Source organism: Myodes glareolus, chromosome 26 (assembly GCF_982192425.1).
Source record: "Myodes glareolus chromosome 26, mMyoGla1.1, whole genome shotgun sequence".
Taxonomy (NCBI): domain Eukaryota; kingdom Metazoa; phylum Chordata; class Mammalia; order Rodentia; family Cricetidae; genus Myodes; species Myodes glareolus.
In genome coordinates, this window is record NC_142051.1 from 23869378 (window position 1) to 23888558 (window position 19181).

At 37.7% G+C, this 19181-nt stretch overlaps 1 protein-coding gene across 1 annotated transcript in view; it reads left to right on the forward strand.

Moving 5' to 3' along the window:
* Window positions 1-19181, forward strand: part of Ptprq (protein tyrosine phosphatase receptor type Q) — a 189302-nt gene that overhangs the window by 45773 nt on the left and 124348 nt on the right. The window contains exons 15-19 of the mRNA XM_048418794.3: window positions 1134-1316; window positions 2077-2178; window positions 5791-5911; window positions 16468-16628; window positions 17321-17466. Coding sequence (XP_048274751.3) covers window positions 1134-1316; window positions 2077-2178; window positions 5791-5911; window positions 16468-16628; window positions 17321-17466 — 713 coding nt within the window. The remainder of the gene's footprint in view (window positions 1-1133; window positions 1317-2076; window positions 2179-5790; window positions 5912-16467; window positions 16629-17320; window positions 17467-19181) is intronic.

Here is a 19181-nt window from a genome sequence, read left to right on the forward strand (position 1 = left end):
TTTACAAAAGTCAGCTCAAGCACCAGGGACAGGTCTGATCCCATTGCTAGCAGTCCCACAAACAGATTAAGTTACATAACTGTCACTGACATGCAGGGGGGCCTAGGTCAGTCTCATGTACTCTAGCTGTCAGTCCAGGGTCCTTGAGCTCCCACTAGCTCAGGTCAGCTGTCTCTGTGGGTTCCTCTGTCATGACCTTGACCAACTCCCTCCTCCACCCCCCCATAGTCCCTACTCCCTCACTTCAGCAGGACTCCTGGAGCTTGGCCCAGGGCTTGGCTGTGGATCACCGCATCTGCTTCCATCAGTTACTGGATGAAGACTCTCTGATGACAATTAGGGTCGTCACCAATCTGATTACAGAAAATGGCCAGTTTAGGCATGCTCTCCAGAACTCGAAAACAATCAAGATCAAGACAGTTTCTTGCTTTTTCATTGATTCTGTTTTGGGCCAAACTAGCTTATTGATCTTTTGAAATGGTATTGTGGGTGAAAACCAAAATCACTTAAAGACTGTTTCTGCTTCTCCTTCCTGCATCAGTGTTTAGCTTAGTACAGTCCAAAGTCTTTTTAACAAAAAACAAATTCTTACCGTCAATTTACTATTAAGTATTAGAACAACGTACTTGAATCAGTTCCCTTTTACAATATGAGGTTGTTGTTCCCCCTGACCAAAAAGCGACCCACTGAGTGGCAAACTGAATGAGAACACGGGTTTTAATTTAAAATGTAGGTTTTCTCCATTGATGTTTAAGCAAGAACCCAATTTCCTGCTTTCACCCCATGTGTATTTGTACATATAGAAGATCTTGAAATTTTCTCCCTCATGTTAAAATGACTCAAATTATCTTAAGATTCAGTAGTGTATTCATGGTTTGAAACTAAAAATATCAATTAGAAACTCCAGAATCATTGAGTGTACTTTCCTTTGAGATGGCTTTTGGCCCTCTATAGCTGATAGTTGCTATGGTTCCTGTACACCTCACTCTGTTTAAGAGGCACAGCACTATCTGTCACTCTGGGTCTAATATGGACATTTAAATATCTTCTGGCAATTGTGTGAAACTTATAGTCGGGAAGTTTTAGGATGCATTTGATTTTATAAAATTCCATCTTTGATTTCTCCCCACCAGTGCCTGATAGTGCGCCAGAAAACATTACTTACAAAAACATTTCCTCGCGAGAGATTGAGCTATCCTTCCTTCCTCCAAGTAGTCCGAACGGCATTATACAAAAGTACACAATTTACCTTCGGAGAAGTAATGGCAACGAGTCAAGAACTATAAATACAACCTCCCTGACTCAGAGCATTAGAGGTAAGATACAATTCTTCTGCTTTATGTTTACCTTTATATTGACAGCGTGGCCAGAAAAGATTAACCTAATATGTTAAAATAACTTAATTGGGATGATTTATATACTAGGAATAAGAATTCTCTTTTGGCAAAGCAATGTGGGAATTTACAATAGTCATTTGTGAAAATATTCTCGGTCTGGTATTTTCTACAGTGTCCTATATCTTGTGTTCATTAATAGAAGGGATTTGGAGGGGGCATGGTGTGTGTGTGTGTGTGTGTGTGTGTGTGTGTGTGTCTGGTGTCTGTGTGTGTCTGTGTGTCTGTGTGTCTGTGTGTCACTGCACACATGTGGAGGTTAAAAGATTATCCTGTGTGTTCGTGCTCCTCTTCCTTCTCATTTGGGGTAGGATCTCTTTGTCATTCGCTTCTGGCCAGAATGCACCAGGTGAGACAGCCTGTGAGCTTCTGAGCATTCTCCCGTGTGTCCCTCCCATGTCGCTGTGGGAACACGGGGGTTCCAGTTACACAGTCCTGCACCTGTCTTTCCAGGGATTCTGGAGGTTTGAACTAAGATCTGCAGGATGGCACAGCTACTGCTCTTCCCACTGAGCCATCTCCGCAGCCCTATTTTAGTACTTCGAGCCTGCTAATCAATCCTAGTTTATTGGGCTTTTACTTTTGGAAGAGCGCCAAATTGAGAGTCATTTCATTGTTTACATACTGCACATCAAGGATATATTGCTCTCTGTGCCAGCGTATCTATTTTGTTTCTACTTAGGACTGAAGAAATACACCCACTATGTGATCGAGGTGTCTGCGAGTACACTCAAAGGTGAAGGAGTTCGGAGTAGGCCAGTAAACATATTGACAGAGGAAGATGGTAAGACTGCCATACATACCTACAGGCTTTGGTTGTGAACATTCCACAGAACCTGTAGAGATGAGATTGGGGTAACGTGGCCGTAGCCTGGAGACTTAGACAGAATAAAACCTAGTATAAAATTTCCTTTCACCTAAGCTCTGCTCAGCACTGGTTCTATAGATAGGCTTCAGTGTGGTGGGATAAGAGCAACTACAAAAGTTAGATTTATATTGAGAAATATCAGATACAAACATCCTTTTTTGTCTTTGAAGCCAACTATAATATGTTTTATATATATATAATATATATAATAATATAATATATAATAAGCAATAATTTTATGGGAGTTTTTAAGGCACAGGTTCTAGACTGAATAATGTGAATATTTTAGCCAAACAGTCCTCAACATTTTTAATAGACATTTTGCAGTAGAATTTATGTAACTTTCAAAATCTTAAAGTATTAGGATTAGCTTATTAATATATTCAGGCTGTTGTTTTAGATTTCCCTAGGTATTAGCCAATATGCTACCAATGAATATTAATACTCTTTTTTAATTGAAAATAGATTCTTCTCTCATACAAAACATCCTGATCATAGTTTCCCCTCCCTCTACTTCTCTAAGCCCCCCCCCCACTTTCCCTCTCCCCGAGGTCATCTCCTCTTCCATTTCCCTTCAGAAAAGAGTAGGCCTCCAAGAGACAACAACCAGAACATGACAAAACAAGGCACAATAAGACAAGGCAAAAATCCCGCATACTGGGGCTGGATAAGGTAACCCAATAGGAGGAAAAGAGTCCCAAGAGCAGGCAACAGAGTCAGAAACACCCATCCCCATTGTTAGGAGTCCCACAAAAATACCAAACTAACAGCTATAACATATACCCAGAGGACCTGTGCAGACCCACACAGGCCCTGTGCTTGCTTCTAAAGTCTCTGTGAGCCCATGTGAGCCCTGCTTAGTTGATCAGTGGGCCATGCTCTCTTGCTATCCTCCATCCCCTCTGACTCCTACAATGCCCCTTTCTGTGAAGTTCCCTGATCTCCGACGGGAGGAGCCAGATAGAGACCTAAAATTTAGACTCTCTTTCTGCATTATGTCTGAATATGGGTCTCTGCACTTTCTTCCATCTGCAGAAAGAAGAAGCCTCTCTGAGGATGACTGTATAAGTCATTGATCTATGAATATAGTAGAATATCACTAAGAATCATTTCTTTTAAACCAGTCGTATTTGGTTCTACCCTAGGCTTTTGGGCTATTCAGTCCCTAGTTACTGGGCATTCAAGCAGTGTAGGCCATGGGCTCCCTCCCATGGCATGACCCACAAGTTAAACCAGACATTGGTTGGCCACTTCTAGAAGTTCTGTGCCATTACTGCTCCAGTATATCTTGTAGGAAGGACAGATTGTATATCAAAGGTTTTGTGGTTAGGTCGGTGTCATTTGCTCATGCATTTTCTGAATCTCGGTAAAATCAACCTTACAGCAGAGACCACTCTATATTGATCCCTCAGCAAACCACAGGCATATATTGTACTAGAAAATCACTTTGAGGGATATGCTTTGGAATGGTATTTGCTTATGCTTTATATTTCATGTATTTTGAAACAATTGGCTTTTGAAAAAATTATTTATTTGATGTATATGAGTACTCCATCTACATGTAAACCTTTATGCCAGAAGAGGGCATCAGATCTTACTATAGATGTTTCTGAGCCACCATGGGAATGCTGGGAATGGCTCTACTTCTGGTAGAGCAGACAGTGCTCTTTATTGCTGAGTCATCTCTCCAGCCCAGCAATTGGCTTTCTATGAAAAAGGAATTCTTATTATCATGTTGGGTCACTTAGGTCATTAAAAAAATAAATTGTCAAGGCAAGTGTTCATCTGAGTTTTTGGCCCCATTGTATATTCACTGAGGAAAGGAGAGAACAAAAAATCCCTTCTACTTTTTCCTGGAAATTTTCAGCAAATGAAGAATGGCCTGGGGAAGTCAACTTTGCTGAGTTAGAACCCGTGGCTGAGAGAGCTTTCAGTGTAGAAGTGACGTATGGGTGACAAGTATGTAAACAAGCAATTTGTGTAACTTTAGTTACTGGTAGAAGTAAGTGCCTCCAAAAATTATTCACTAGGAATAAAGAGGCATTTATGTTACTCCAAGACATTGGAGAAAATAGAGCAAAGTATTATGTCTAAGGTGGGACCTGAGGGAAGCGAGGTGAAGAGGGAATGGGTGAGGCAAGATCTTTCCAGAGGAAGACTCTTCGTGTGTTCTGCTGCTCTGAGAGGCTGAATTGATTATGTTGTAAAAGAATTTAGTTTTTAGAAATTTGTCTAGTTCCAGTTTTTACTATGTTTGTGTGTGTGTCTGTGTGTTCACATCTGTATGTGTTGCACTCATTGAAAGTCAGAGGTCAGCTCTAGGGGATGGGTTCTCTCATGTCACCATGTAGGTTCTGGGGATTGAACTCAGGACATTAAGCTTGGCAGGTAGTGACTTTACCTGCTTGCCACTCTTGCGGGACTAAAGTTTAATTTCTCTGGATTGTATTTGATAATAAAAATGGCCAAAGTGTTGATATATTTCATAGGGAATTATTACCCTATGATATATATCAACACTTTGGTCTTATATATGCATATATTCTAGTATTCAATGAATATTAAAGTTTATTATAAAATAAAATGTGGAGTGCTGGATGTTTGTATCTAAATGATTTCCAGTTTCTGACTGGCATCCTTCTTCCTAAAAGTAAACACAAATTATACCATATAAAGTTGCTAAGGGTATATTTATAGGTTTGCTTTGATAGTCAGAGAATGTTCTCTCTTAGAAATGATTTATAGCACAGGAAATACAAGTCTCTAAATGATATTCAGACTCCTGTGATAACCAGCAGTCAGCAGTATTTTCCAGGGTAGTGCCATTGCAAACAGCAAAACAGAATACCAACTAGAGCTGCCACCACCTCATTAACTCATCCTATAAAATAAGCCATTCTCTGCTATAAGAACATTGAGAGTGATGCTAACCATTTTCTTATTTATGTGCTATACTGCTGTGCTGGTGTTTTCTATGGGACCCATTCAATTATAAAGATTCATTGATTAGATTTTGATCTTACACAGCGTTTTCCGGCTTGTCTAAGGTTGAGGAATGCCATTGGTCTGGGGGTGGTCAGTCATTCTAACTTCCTTCACAATCTTATTCTTATTGTTTTTTGAATGTGTGACACCTTTTCCTCTCAACTCTTCACTATCTGGGAAAAGTTTTATTGTTCAATATCTTTAATCACCCCCAGTAAAACAGTGACTTTTATTAGAGGATGATAATTTCCCAAAATGTTCTTGAGCAGTCAATGAGTCACTGTGACAGATCCGAGTTGTATTTTCTCACGAAATACTTTTTTTCCATTGAATCACAGGAGCAGATGTTCCAAGAACACCATGAAAATCTTCTCTCATCGTTTCGTCTGAACATAAACAATCAGGCCCTCCCATCTGTGGAGAGAAGCCCTGAATCTGATTCGTTTACCATAGAGTTTATCAGAAAAAAGCCCTATCTGTTTTCAATTTACACTTTCCATAAATATTTAGTGAAATGTGTCATTCTTTGTCACAAATTTCTAGCTCCTGATTCTCCTCCTCAGAACTTCACTGTGAAACAGTTGTCTGGTGTCACTGTGATGTTGTCATGGCAACCACCCTTGGAGCCAAATGGAATTATTCTCTATTACACAGTTTATGTCTGGTAAGAATTCTTTGGGAGTAGTTCTGAAAACAAATATTAATTTGTAATATAATAGGAATGTAGTGTTTATTTCAGAATGTGATGCTGCATTAGGACCCTGATTATTAATAGGTGGGCTAAAATCCTTTTTAACTAAGAAATCAGTTCAGCTCATATTATGCAGTAGGTCAGCAAATTAAAAACCTTTGCATCTAAAACATAAAATTATGTTATGGAAAAATTATACTAAACATATACTCCTGGAGGTCTGAATAATCAACCTACATGATTATAAGTGTATGATTTAAAATATTTGAACTCTTAAAACAAATACTCTACACAACTCTACAACTCTTTTCAAGTTTTCATACATAAAATAATTTTGATTGAAATTTAAATCAAAGATATGCTTTTAGGTATATGAAGGTCAACTTTCCATTGATGGTAAATAGTGACTTACTGGTCATTTTAACATTTGTTACTTATTTATCCTTCAGTTTTGAAAATGATGACATCCCAAAGTGTTTCATGTGAGTTAACAAACAGCTATACTGCTTTTTAACAATATGGGACCCTAGAATTCTCTTTTGATCTAATGTATGTTCATTAAACAGAATCCACTACCCATGTAACACCTTTCCAGGACATTTTAAATTATTTCAACTGAGAAAATAGAATTTATATGAGATTTTGTTAAAAATAGATACTTCCTTGAGTTTACATTTCTGATTTGAAAAGGACCAGCATTGGAGAGATTGCCCTGTTTCCAAGGCTTTACTTTCCTTCCCCAATTTAATATTTCCTCTAATTCCTCTATAGATCTTACTATACTATTCCTTAAAGTTTACCTTTCTTGCATAAATACCTGATTTCTAGTGTTTTTGTCTAGTTTTGGTGACACTAGAAACATCATGAGTGATATTAGTGAAAAGGAAGAAGGAATTCTACTCTATCCATCTTTCCACTTAGTTTATGCATTCATTCGTTCGTTCATTCATTCATCACTATTGGAAGAATACCTCTGTCTCTGGGAGCAAGACACCATAAAGTCCTATCCTCAGGGAATCTACACTGTGAACAGAAAGCTGGATTGTATACTTAATACTCATAAACAATCAGGAAACGATAAGGAGAAAGAAGTGGACTTCATAAAACTGTCATCCTTTATGACCTGAGTAATAAGAAGGCTCCTCTTGTCTTGCATTGATCCGCAGAGAAGTTTCCAACAGGAGATAATATCGACTCCACAACTTCCTCCGCCCCATCATTGGAAGACAAAATTTGTCACTATGAAGACCAAGTGTCAGGTTTTGTGAGGATTATGGAGTCAGAGCAGAATAAAATTGCGACAGAGCACTGCTGAAGCTCAGGGGCCAAGTCATGAAGACAATCTGGTTGTCCATTTTCCCCCCGAGTTGCCTGAGCATTCCCAGCCCTCTGAGCTCTTCACAGCAGATGAGTTGTAGCGGATGAAATGGCTAGGGGCATGCCAGGAAGTAGGCTATTAGACAGTGTAGGCAAGAGATGATATTAGCAGTAGAGGAGGGAGTGGGCACCGTTGTCCTAAATTTAGGAAGAAGAGCCCAGTGGATCTGGTGATGCATTGGTTGGTTATAGGGGTATGAATCAAAAAATAAAAGAGATCAATCTACAGTGGCTTCTGGATGTTTGAACCATGCACGTTGTATCCTGGATTTCTGGTGTTTCAGTAAAATGTAAGTAAAACATCTTGTTCTTCTGTGCTGTGACAATGCCTCTCTTCACAAGCATCCAGGAGTCTCAGCACAATACACAGCACACATGAGCCTGGAGAGTATACCAAGGGTTATGGCTGTACCGGGTTTATCTCTTTCTGGGCTTGCACAATGATGATCCATACTGATCACCTAAATGCGAGCATTACAATCATTCTAGTTGTCTTTCTTTGATATGGAAGTCTGTAACAGTAGGAGGACTTTTTGTGGAAAACAAACAGTGCCAGACACTTGGCATTCTAGCAAGGCTAGGGTCACATGTATCAAACAAGACATTTATTCTCAGTAAGTTGTGCTTTATGCTTTTATTGTAATGATGGTGAGTACTGTGGAGATATTTCAGGCAACTCATACTTTTTACATTCCATGGATTTAGTTCAATTTTTCTTGGGTAAACAATAAATTCAAAGTTCAATTCCTCCCTAAGAATACTTATTCTCTTAACTTTGAGGAGGTATTTCTTCTCTGATCTATGTCGAGATAAACCTGAGCCCAAGGGGAGTTTGGTGAAAGCCAGGAGCTAGGGTGTGTACTGTGTGCTATACTGTAGCTCACTGAGCCTAACCTCAGTTTAGAATCTCTCAGTCTAGAATCTATCTGACACCGACTTACACTGACTTACAGTTATAGTTCCTCTTCTGAAAGTTCTTATTTTCTGTTTTATCCTTGATTTTCTCAAGACTCATTCAAGTTCCCAGGCCCCAGTGAACCTCTGATATTAGACTCTGTTGTTTCCTTAGCCCTAATCTGCAACTGTGAGGTGCCTGCAATATTCCGCCCCATCTTTTTGTCACTCTCTTAGGGTGTTTGTCATATGGATAATACCCTTTATACAGCTAATGGTTACTTTAGTGGGGTGATTATTTTTCACAAATAAGAAGCAAAAATACAATGAAGTCAAGAAGATAATCCATATAATGAAATATATTTAAGTGTTGATAAGTAGCTAAAAATGTAGTTTTTAGTCTCCAGCAATTTTTTAGTAAGATATTGCTTGTAAACCTAGACAGAGTTGCTATGAAAAGGCCATAGGTTTTGATTTTTGCTTCCTGAAAACTAACCTTTCAGGGGAACTTTTGCCATTATCAGTTTAATTGAGAAGGAGTGGTGCAGGCATCACCATTCCCTACTCATGGATTTCAAGTTAGTGAGACATAGGGTCGATCCCTGGTTCTGATGCACATTATCTGGGGTTCCCTTAGAATCTTGATAAGTGATGTCTGCTGTATAGAACAGCATCTCTATTCCAAATCTCCTGTAACTCCCATGATTCTAAGCTTTTGTCATTCCAGTTCTGCTTATAAAACCATCCCTTTGAGTCGTCTTTCTGTCACTGTGTTTTTGAGACAAAGGATTTTATATTTAGCATTCTGGGTGACTCTTTTCCTTGTCATGAATATTTCTCTACAAAATTGCTCATGAGGATTGATGTGTAATCATTTTGTTTCCCTGACCATGTTAGTCCCAGTTTGTAGATGATTTATTCAGAAGTCTGTCTTAATCTTTTACAGTTTAAAATAATTTGCTCCTCTCAACTTTTCATCATGAAATAGTGCTCATCATATCAAGATGATAAAGTAACATTTTCCCTCATTTATGTCAATAAATTATATGTTTTCAATGATACACAGTCCCTGCTGAGGGCAAATACATTAGTCAACTAGTTTTATTAAAACACTGTACGCGTATTCTTTCAATCCACTTTGAATTGAGACATGATGTTTTGTAAAGTCATATAAAGCTAATTTATTTTCTGTATTCTTGAATGCAGCTTGGATTTAACAATATTGTCTCTGTATGTATCAGTAAAACTGAGAGTTAATGTTTTTCAAAATTGCTGAAGGAATACCATAAAAGGTATAGGTAACAGACAATAGAGTAAAAGTGCATCTGTGATTCTAGCTTATATATAAATCTTGCCTTAAAATATTTTCCTTACCAAATACTATGAGAAGAAATACTGAATCACAGTTTGACAGATGTATATCAACACATGTACAGAAATAAGAATGTGTAGAACATTAAAGTGGTTATAGATTTATTAAATATGCAATAATATGGCTGTTGGTCTTTGATTGGGGATTTAAAGCAATTCTAATACAGATCTTAATTAAATTTAAGAGTCTAAAATTTCCAGGGTACTATAAAAACTAATCTTTATACATGACCGTTTCTATGATAAAAAATGATGCATAGTACCATTTTTGCTGTGTTTACAAGATTTTCATCCTATTAAAAATGTCCTTACTGGATGGTGGTGGCTCATGCCTTTAATCCTAGCATTTGGGAGGCAGAGGCAAGCAGATATCTGTGAGTTTGATGCCAGCCTAGTCTACAGAGTTAGTTCTAGGAGAGTAAAGACTACACAAAGAAGCCCTGTCTCAAAATTAAAAAAAAAAACTAAAAATTAAAAAAAAAGAAAATATTCTTCTAGGAGGAGAGTCACTTGTTGGTTCCCACCTGCTCAGCCCAAAAATAATCACATGGAAATCATATTGTTTAAATCACTGTTTGGCCCATTAGCTCTAGCTTCTTATTTGCTAACTCTTACGTCTTAATTTAACCCATCTCCACTAATATAAACTTAGTAAAATAATTACAGAAGAATACTTTTACATTTTTTCTAAGTTTTAAAATTGAATGATATAAATTTGTCTATTTTAGGGATTCAGTGTTGGGTACATTCATAGTCTTTAAATATGATGTGCCCATGACTTTGGATAGAGAAAAGTTAGACATGCCTTCCTAGTCTTTTCCCTTCACATCACCTTTAGCTTCTAGGTCCACTCATAAACTGTGCAGCTATTTTTCAGGTGAACAATTTACTGCCTCTCTGACTTTAACATCTCTTCCTTTCCCATGCTACAGTCATAATTAATGTAATTACTCACCACCTTAAATTTTTTCTTTCGGTGTTTGTGGGGAAAGGTCATTGTCCTGTCTTTAGGAAATCACATTATTACCAATGAAATGTTTCATGTTTAAATTGCTGTTTTCTGTCTGATTTGAGAATAAAAATCTATTTCTTATCGTATTGATGTCTACCACAGTGCCTCATATAAAGTAGGTGCTAAGTAAGGCTGGGTGACTTGTCTTGAATATTGGTTTCCTACATACATCTCTAAATTAACAAAGACATCTATGTTTGGGACACCATCCAAAGAGATACACTATTCACCTCTTGAAAGACTGTAATAGGAGATAGGTAAGATGTGTGACTAGCTTATTCTAAAAGTAAACCTTATGTCATGATTAAACACATAAATACATGTATCATATCATGCTTGATTAGGGACATGCAAACAAAACTAGAAGTTTTTGTCAGTTAAAGCTTGTAGAAGTTGAGAAACTAATAGTATCAGGATCAATATGCAAGTTTACCCAATGTAACTCTCCGATATCCTTTTTTTTTTGTAATTTTATTAAATTATAAAAGTTTCCATTTCCGCCCCTTCTCCCAGCACCCTCCCACTCCCCCCACTTCCTCTCCTCCTCCCTCTTTGTCCCTAAGAGCAGTCAGGGTTTCCTGCCCAGTGGGAAGTTCAAGTTCCTCCCCCCTCCCTCCAGATCCAGAAAGGTGAGTGTCCAGACGGACTGGATGTGCCATTGTCAATGGCTTTTCAGAAAGACTCCGGGCCAGCCACATTCAGAGAATCTGGTTGGATTGCGTCCTCGTTCAGTCCCAGTCCAACTGGCCTTGGTGAACTCTCATTAGATCCGTCCCCTTGTATCAGTGGGTGATCGCATCCCTCGCAGTCCTTATTTCCTTTTTCATGTTCTTCCTCCTTCTGCTCCTCATTTGGACCTTGGGGGGCTCAGTCCGGTGCTCCAATGTGGGTCTCCGTCTGTATCGCCATCCATCGTGGGATGAAGGTTCCCTCTGGTCTTGCCTTCTTTGCTCACGTTCTCTTTCCTTCTGCTTCTCGTTTGGACCTAGGGAGTTAAGTCCAGTGTTCCAATGTGGGTCTCTGTCTCTATCTCCATCCATCGCCAGATGAAGGTTCTGGGACAAGAGTCCCAGAACTCTCGATATTCTTGACATAACTTAACAGTGATTTAAAGATTGAAATGGTAGTTTTTGAGAAGCAACAATCACTAAGACAAGTATTAAACCCGTTTGACTTAATGGTCACAAAATTTCAAAAGCAGAAATAAAAGAATCATGGAAAGATTTCTGTTCAAGGATGACCACTGGCTTATTGTCAGTAATAACTAAGGAAAGAGAAAGCCAGATAATCCGAAGGATAATTAAGAGAACAATGGCTGGGTATTATTCCTGGCATGTCCATATTAAGTAATAACAAAATAGAATAATGTTAAATAATTTTATTAATTTGTGAGATGATATAACTAATGTAAGATTCACAATAACACATATTTTTATATAAGAAAAATAAACATTATAATGGAGCACATACAAATTATATGTTAAAATAATAAGTACAGAACAGAGAATTAAATACTAACCCAGCTAACACCAAAAGTGATAGCCGCAGTTGCAGTGGTATCAAAGTCAGGAAGAGTCAGTCTTCCAGGCTACAGCTTTGCTCACTGATGGCTCCTTAGAGACAAAGATGTTATACTTGGTCCAGAGATTTCTGTGCCACCTATGACCTATTAGCAGCTACTAAAAGTCAGGAAAACAGGCTGATTCTCAGAGACAGTCTACTTCCCTCTCCTCTTTACTTCCTCTTTGTTCTCACTTTTATGATAAACCACTCAAGGGAAATTGTGAGCTCTACGGATTTATTTATGTTCATTTATTTTCTACCTAATTTCTTAAAATGCCACAACACTGCTTCTGAAAGAGTGTCTAATGGATACTGTTTGTTCTCAGTCACATACTCTCAGCCTGTGTGTTTTCTCACTAGCATAAGCTGTCCAGTTATTTTCCAGGCCCCAGTGCTTACATTTGTATTAAATTGATATTTCTGTAATAGCAAAGGCAGACTGAGATGCATCTCCGTGGATGCCATAAATTCACACAAAATCTACTTTTCCCTTAAATGTGAGAATTCCTACCATTGACAAAGAAGGAGCATTTTCTATTCAGAGGGAAATTTTTCTTTCTTCTTGGGGCCCTTCTGTTTTTAAAGAATAAAACTATGATCCTGCATGAGACATCTTTTTTTCTGAGATATTACTTTATTATCTTACATAAATTCTTCAATAACTTTATTGTTCTTAGAATGCACACTTTTTTGATGAATATCTTAGAACCACTACATAAGTGCTTATTCCTTGGTGTAGATACTAATTAATACTCAGTTCAATACTATAGGAACTGAGTTAATGGGACTGAAATAAAACAATTATATTGCTAATTGTTGCAAATTTTTCATGCTTTTTTAAAATAACTATTTCTCCCTCCTAAGATTTTGATATTTACTTAGAGAGTTCTGAGTCAATATTAATTAGTTTATTTCCTTGTCATAGGCAACACTTTTGTATACTTTAATGGTATACAAAATAATATAGTATTATTTTACTATACAAAACACACTTTAATGGTGTGGGATTCCCCTCTGTATGCTGTGAATATTTTTTATTGATTTTACTGAGCTCTAGATTTTTTGTTTGCTCCTCTCCCTGCCTCCCCCCTCCCCTTCAAACCTCTCCCATGGTCCCCATGCTCACAATTTACTCAGGAAATCTTGTCTTTTTCTACTTCCCATGTAGATTAGATCTATGTATGTCTCTCTTAGGGTCCTCATTGTTGTTCAGGATCTCTGTCTAGGATTGTGATTTGTAGGCTGATTTCCTTTGCTTAATGTTTAAAAACAACTTATGAGTGAGTACATATGATAATTGTTTTTCTGGGTCTGGATTGTCTCATTCAATATGATGTTTTCTGGTTCCATCCATTTGCCTGTAAATTTCAAGATGTCGTTATTTTTTTCTGCTGTCTAGTACTTTGTTGTGTAAATGTACCACATTTTCCTTATCCATTCTTTGGTTGAGGGGCATTTACGTTGTTTCCAGGTTCTGGTTATGACAAACAATGCTGCTATGAACATAGTTGAGCACATGTCCTTGTGGCATGATTGGGCATCCTTTGGATATGTACCCCAAAGCGATATTGCTAGGTCTTGAGGAAGGTTGTTTCCTAATTTTCTAAGAAATTGCCACACTGACATCCAAAGGGGCTGTACCAGCTTGCACTCCCACCAGCAATGCATGCGTGTTTCCTTTACCCCACAACCTCTCCAGCATAAGTTGTAATCAGTGTTTTTGATCTTGGCCACTCTTATAGGTGTAAGATGGAATCTCAGAGTTGTTTTGATTTGCATTTCTCTGATGACTAAGGATGTTGAGTATTTCCTTAAGTATCTTTCAGGCATTTGAGATTCCTCTGTTGAAAGTTCTCTGCTTAGGTCTGTACTCCATTTTTTATTGAATTATTTGTTCTTTTGATGACCAGTTTTTTGATTTCTTTGTATATTTTAGAGATCAGACCTCTGTCTGATGTGAGGTTAGTGTAGATCTTTTCCCATTCTGTAGGCTATCGTTTTTGTCTTGTTGACCATGTCCTTTGCTTTACAGAAGCTTTGCAGTTTCAGGAGGTCCCATTTATTAACTGTTTCTCTCAGTGTCTGTGTTTTTGGGGTTATATTTAGGAAGTGGTTCCCTGTGCCAATGTGTTCAAGTATACTTCCCACTTTCTTTTACTTCCCACTTTCTTTTCTATGAGTAGTGTGACTGGGTTTATATTGAAGTCTTTAATCCATTTGGACTTGAGTTTCATGCATGGTGACAGATAGGGGTCTATTTTCATTCTTCTACATGTTGATATCCAGTTATGCCAGTACCACTTGTTAAATAATATGCTTTGTTTTTTCCATTTGATATTTTTTGCTTTTTGTCAAAAATCAGGTGTTTGATTAATATCCAGGTCTTCGATTTGGTTCCATTGGTCCTCCTGTCTGTTTTTATGTCAATACCGTGCTGTTTTCAGTACTGTAGCTCTGTAGCAGAGTTTAAAGTTCGGGATTGTGGTGCGTCCAGAGTTCTTTTATTATACAGGATTATTTTGACTATGTTACTTACAGCACCATTTGGTCAGTGGCTCAGGCATAATTCTAACTAGCACTTATATCTTAACCCCTTTCTATTAATCTGTATATTGCCATGAGGCTGTATCTTACCAGTAAGGTTCTGGCATCTTTCTCCTTTGGTAGCTACATGGCATGTGCCTGACTCTGCTTTCTTTCCTCCTCTATCTCTGCTTATATTTCCTGCCTTGCTATATTCTGCCCTCTCATAGGCCAAAGCAACTTCTTTATTAACAATTGCCAATAAAACTTGTTCATAGCCCACAGAGGGGAAGCCCACATTACCGTAAAATAACAGGTGCCAGGGCTGGAGAGATGGCTCACCAGTTAAGAACACTGGTTGCTCTTCCAAAGAACCTGGGTTGAATTCCCAGTGCCCAAATGACAGCTAAGAACTGTCTGTAACATCAGTGGCAGGGTATCCCACACCCTCACACAGATACACATGCAGGCAAAACACCAATACCCATGAAATAAGAATAAAATAACAGGTGCCATTTCTGTTTGCTTCTCTTTTGTAAATTATATTCTTTGTTTTAAAATGACATTTCTATTAAATCAGTACATAATAACTATTACACTCTGTTTTTGGGTATCAGCACTTGGGCTGAGAGTGCAGGAGAATCAGGAGTTCAAGGACATCGTGAGTGTGAAGTGTGTCTGAGCTACACAAGACCCCACCTCCAAGCAAACAAAACATAAGAAGATGCTCTTGCTTAGCATTTTCTATCTACTTGTTTGGATTGCCTTAGAAGTCAAACTCACTTTTATACAACAGATGAGAGATGGATTTATCTGAGAAAATAATGACATAAATACTATCTTGACAACAATAGGAAGAGCAGAATATGTGGGCAACTAAATCAATGGGGTGCAAAGTGTGCTAACAAAACTTTGGATACTCAGTGTTTTTAGATGTCTGGTTTGGCCTTCTGTTATAGTGGTAGAATACCAGCTCAAAGGCTGGAGAGGTTACTAAGGGGTTAAGCAGTGTACTGCTATTGCACGGTACCAGGGTTATGTACTTCCCAGCACCCAGGTTGGGTAGTTCAAAACTCTCTGGAACTCCAACTCCAGGGGATCTGATCCCTCTGGCTTACACAATCCCCATCACTCACATTTTACACATAGACAGGCACACCTGAATATACATGAATAAACATGAAATAAATAGCTGGCTGAGCAGAAAAAAATAAGAACAGAAACAATAATAATAATTGATTATTATGATGATTTTTCTCATAGTTTTGGTCATGGTGCATGTTGTTGTAGGAACATCTCACGGCATGACTGCCGGGAAGAAGAAAGAGACACATGATGCTTTCATCAGCTCTTCTGTTTTCTATGGTTATTCTACCCAGACCCTCAACCTCTGGGATGATGTCATCCACATTCATGACCTCTTTCTCCAATAGTCAATCCTCTCTGTAGACACTCTTTCAGACATATCCAAAGTAGTGATTTTCCTAGCGGCATCTCAAGCCAATGAAGTTTCACTGTCCCAAGATTCACTGAAATTGGCCCAAGGCAATTGTAATTATAAACACTTAACATTTGATTGAATTACTAAATATACTTGAAAACTAATGAAGTTAATTCATTGAAGTATTCAGAAATATTTTTTGATATTTCAGATAAGTGGCGGCTTTATCAAGTTAAGCCAATAAATTACTGTGTAGGAATGACACATATTTTTGATGTAGTAATTCTCAAAATTATGTGGTGGCATTTAATTTAAATGTCGGTTTTACTTTTCCCCTGTCTCCCTTAGGGATAAATCGTCATTAAAAACTATTAATGCAACTGAAGCATCACTGGAGTTGCCAGACTTAGACTATAATGTGGACTACAGTGCCTATGTCACAGCTAGCACCAGATTTGGTGACGGGAAGACAAGAAGCAGCACCATTAACTTTCGAACACCAGAGGGAGGTGAGTCCTCAGGGATCTCAATCAATCTGAGGAGCAGTCAGCTCAAAAATAATATCAAATACCAACGTGTATTACTAAGCCTAATAGCCATCATTAGCTGGATACAAAACTGCATCCACTTCCTGTGGGATGTTGGGAATTCTAAGTACTCTGTCTATGCTTCCATTTCCCTTTTGCTAAGGTGGAAAAAAGTGTATGACGTCATAGGGTTCTGATGAGTAAAGGAGTAAGATCTGTGGATGGACTCAGCACAGGACTGAACACATCACCAACATTTTATCTGTAGGCTAAATATATCAAAGTAAACTATGTGATGTTGACATTCTGTTTGCCTTTAGCTTTTGCTCTTTCAAGACTATACATTAAAATAGGATTTCATTTTCATGTACTCTGTACTAGAAATTGGCGATGTCACTGTCAGCAAATCAAGACCAATGGAAATCTTTTAGAGCAAGGATAGTATTGTATGAGCAAGAAAGCTCCATCTGTAGATACCATATGTTAAAAGTAGAAGGAAAGCCCAGCCCATGGTATGGATTTGATTTCTGACATTCACACAGATACTATACCTAAATTATGATTTTTCAAAAATCATTATTCCCATTTTTAACTTAACAACTGCTGTAAAATTTAGACACTTCAGCTTAACTTGTAGTCATGACTGTCAAGTTTCTGAATTGCTTGTTTTATAGCACCCAGTGATCCTCCCAAAGATGTCCATTATGTGAATCTCAGTTCTTCATCAATAATGCTCTTTTGGACGCCTCCCATAAAACCTAATGGAATCATACAATATTATTCTATTTATTACCAAAATGCATCAGGTACTTTTGTGCAGGTAAGAGCTGAGTATTACTTTTTATATCCTTAATATTGTTGATATTGTGGACTATTTATATTGATAATTATGTAGACATGTATTTTATAAAAGTCTCATTGATGTATAAAATAGTGGAGAAAAATCAGGTTCTTTTACATCTTCTTCCTCTCTCTCTCTCTCTCTCTGTGTATGTGTGTGTGTGTGTGTGTGTGTCTCCTCTTCTGTATCAGCTTTATGCGTATTTGCAGCAGTGAAGCTGATACCACATAAAAAGACTTCAATTTAATTTCTCCAATAACTTTTCTCTTTTAACAATAATGGTTTCATTTGCTATCATTCCCTTCTTAGCTGAAAACAGATTTTAATTTTGTTTATATGCAATACAATTTCAGTGATTAAATATTCTTGCATATTTTCAATAATTTATTTTTGTTGTTGAGATCATGATTTAATTACACTACACAATTTTCTTCCTTTCCTTTCCTCCCTCCCCAAAGTCTCCCATATATCCCTCCTTGCTCTCTCTCAGATTTATGATCTCTGTTTTCATTAATTACTGTTGCATACATATATGTATATCTGTATATATTCCTAATGCATAAATACAACCTGCATAGTCTGTATAATGTTACTCATAGATACATTTTCAGGACTGACTATTTGGCTGTAAGTAACTAATTAGTGTGTTCTTCCCTGAAGAAGACTAGTTCTCCCACTTGCTGCATTCTTTTTATTTATTTATTTATTTATTGTGTATACAATATTCTTTCTGTGTATGCCTGAAGGCCAGAAGAGGGCACCAGACCTCATTACAGATGGTTGTGAGCCACCATGTGGTTGCTGGGAATTGAACTCAGGACCTTTGGAAGAGCAGGCAATGCTCTTAACCACTGAGCCATCTCTCCAGCCCACACTTGCTGCATTCTTATTTGCCTTTAGTTCTCTGTGTAGGGTGGAGGCCTTGCAGACTTCCTCATTTACATTGGCATGTCCATTGATGTTGTCTGTGTTCAGCTCACATTTGGGAAGCCCTGTGGGTGAGACTTTGTGTGCATGTCTTCTGTAATTACTAAGAGACACAATCTCACAGTAAACTCTTTGGCCCTCTGGCTTTTACAATCTTCACTCCCTTTTGTAGACGTGTCCATTGGAGACGGCTTCACAGCTCTGCATTTTGGTTGGTTGTGTTTTTCTTTAATAGTCTCTGTCAAAAGAGAAGGTTCAGGGATGAGGGTTGAGGACTACACTTACCTGTGGGTTTAAGGATAAATATTTATAATATAGTATTTTTCCTCAATTGAAATTTTTTATTATTGGGAAGAGAGTTTTTATAGTCACAGTGATATTATTATTGCTTAGCGCCAGCTATAAAAAGGACCAGTAGGCATATGGCTATTAGTCTGCAGAATGTAGGTCATAGGACTGCAGTTTGCAGAGGGGACTTATCTGGATATGAATATACTAGTAATGAAAATGCCAAGATGGATTTAATTTAGAGAAATGTTTTCAATTATGCCCAGCACGGTTATATTATTTCTGCAAATTAAGTATTTATCAGATTTCTTATACATAAAAAAGAGAAAATGTGGTGGCTTGGTTCAATCAAAGACAGGGGAGGTAGAATATAATCTTGGACACACGAATTTAAAAGAAATGCTCTAATTTGAAATATAAGGTTTTTCCTGAGCAAAATGACTGAATTGGTTGTGACTTGACAATTCCTATTTCTGGGT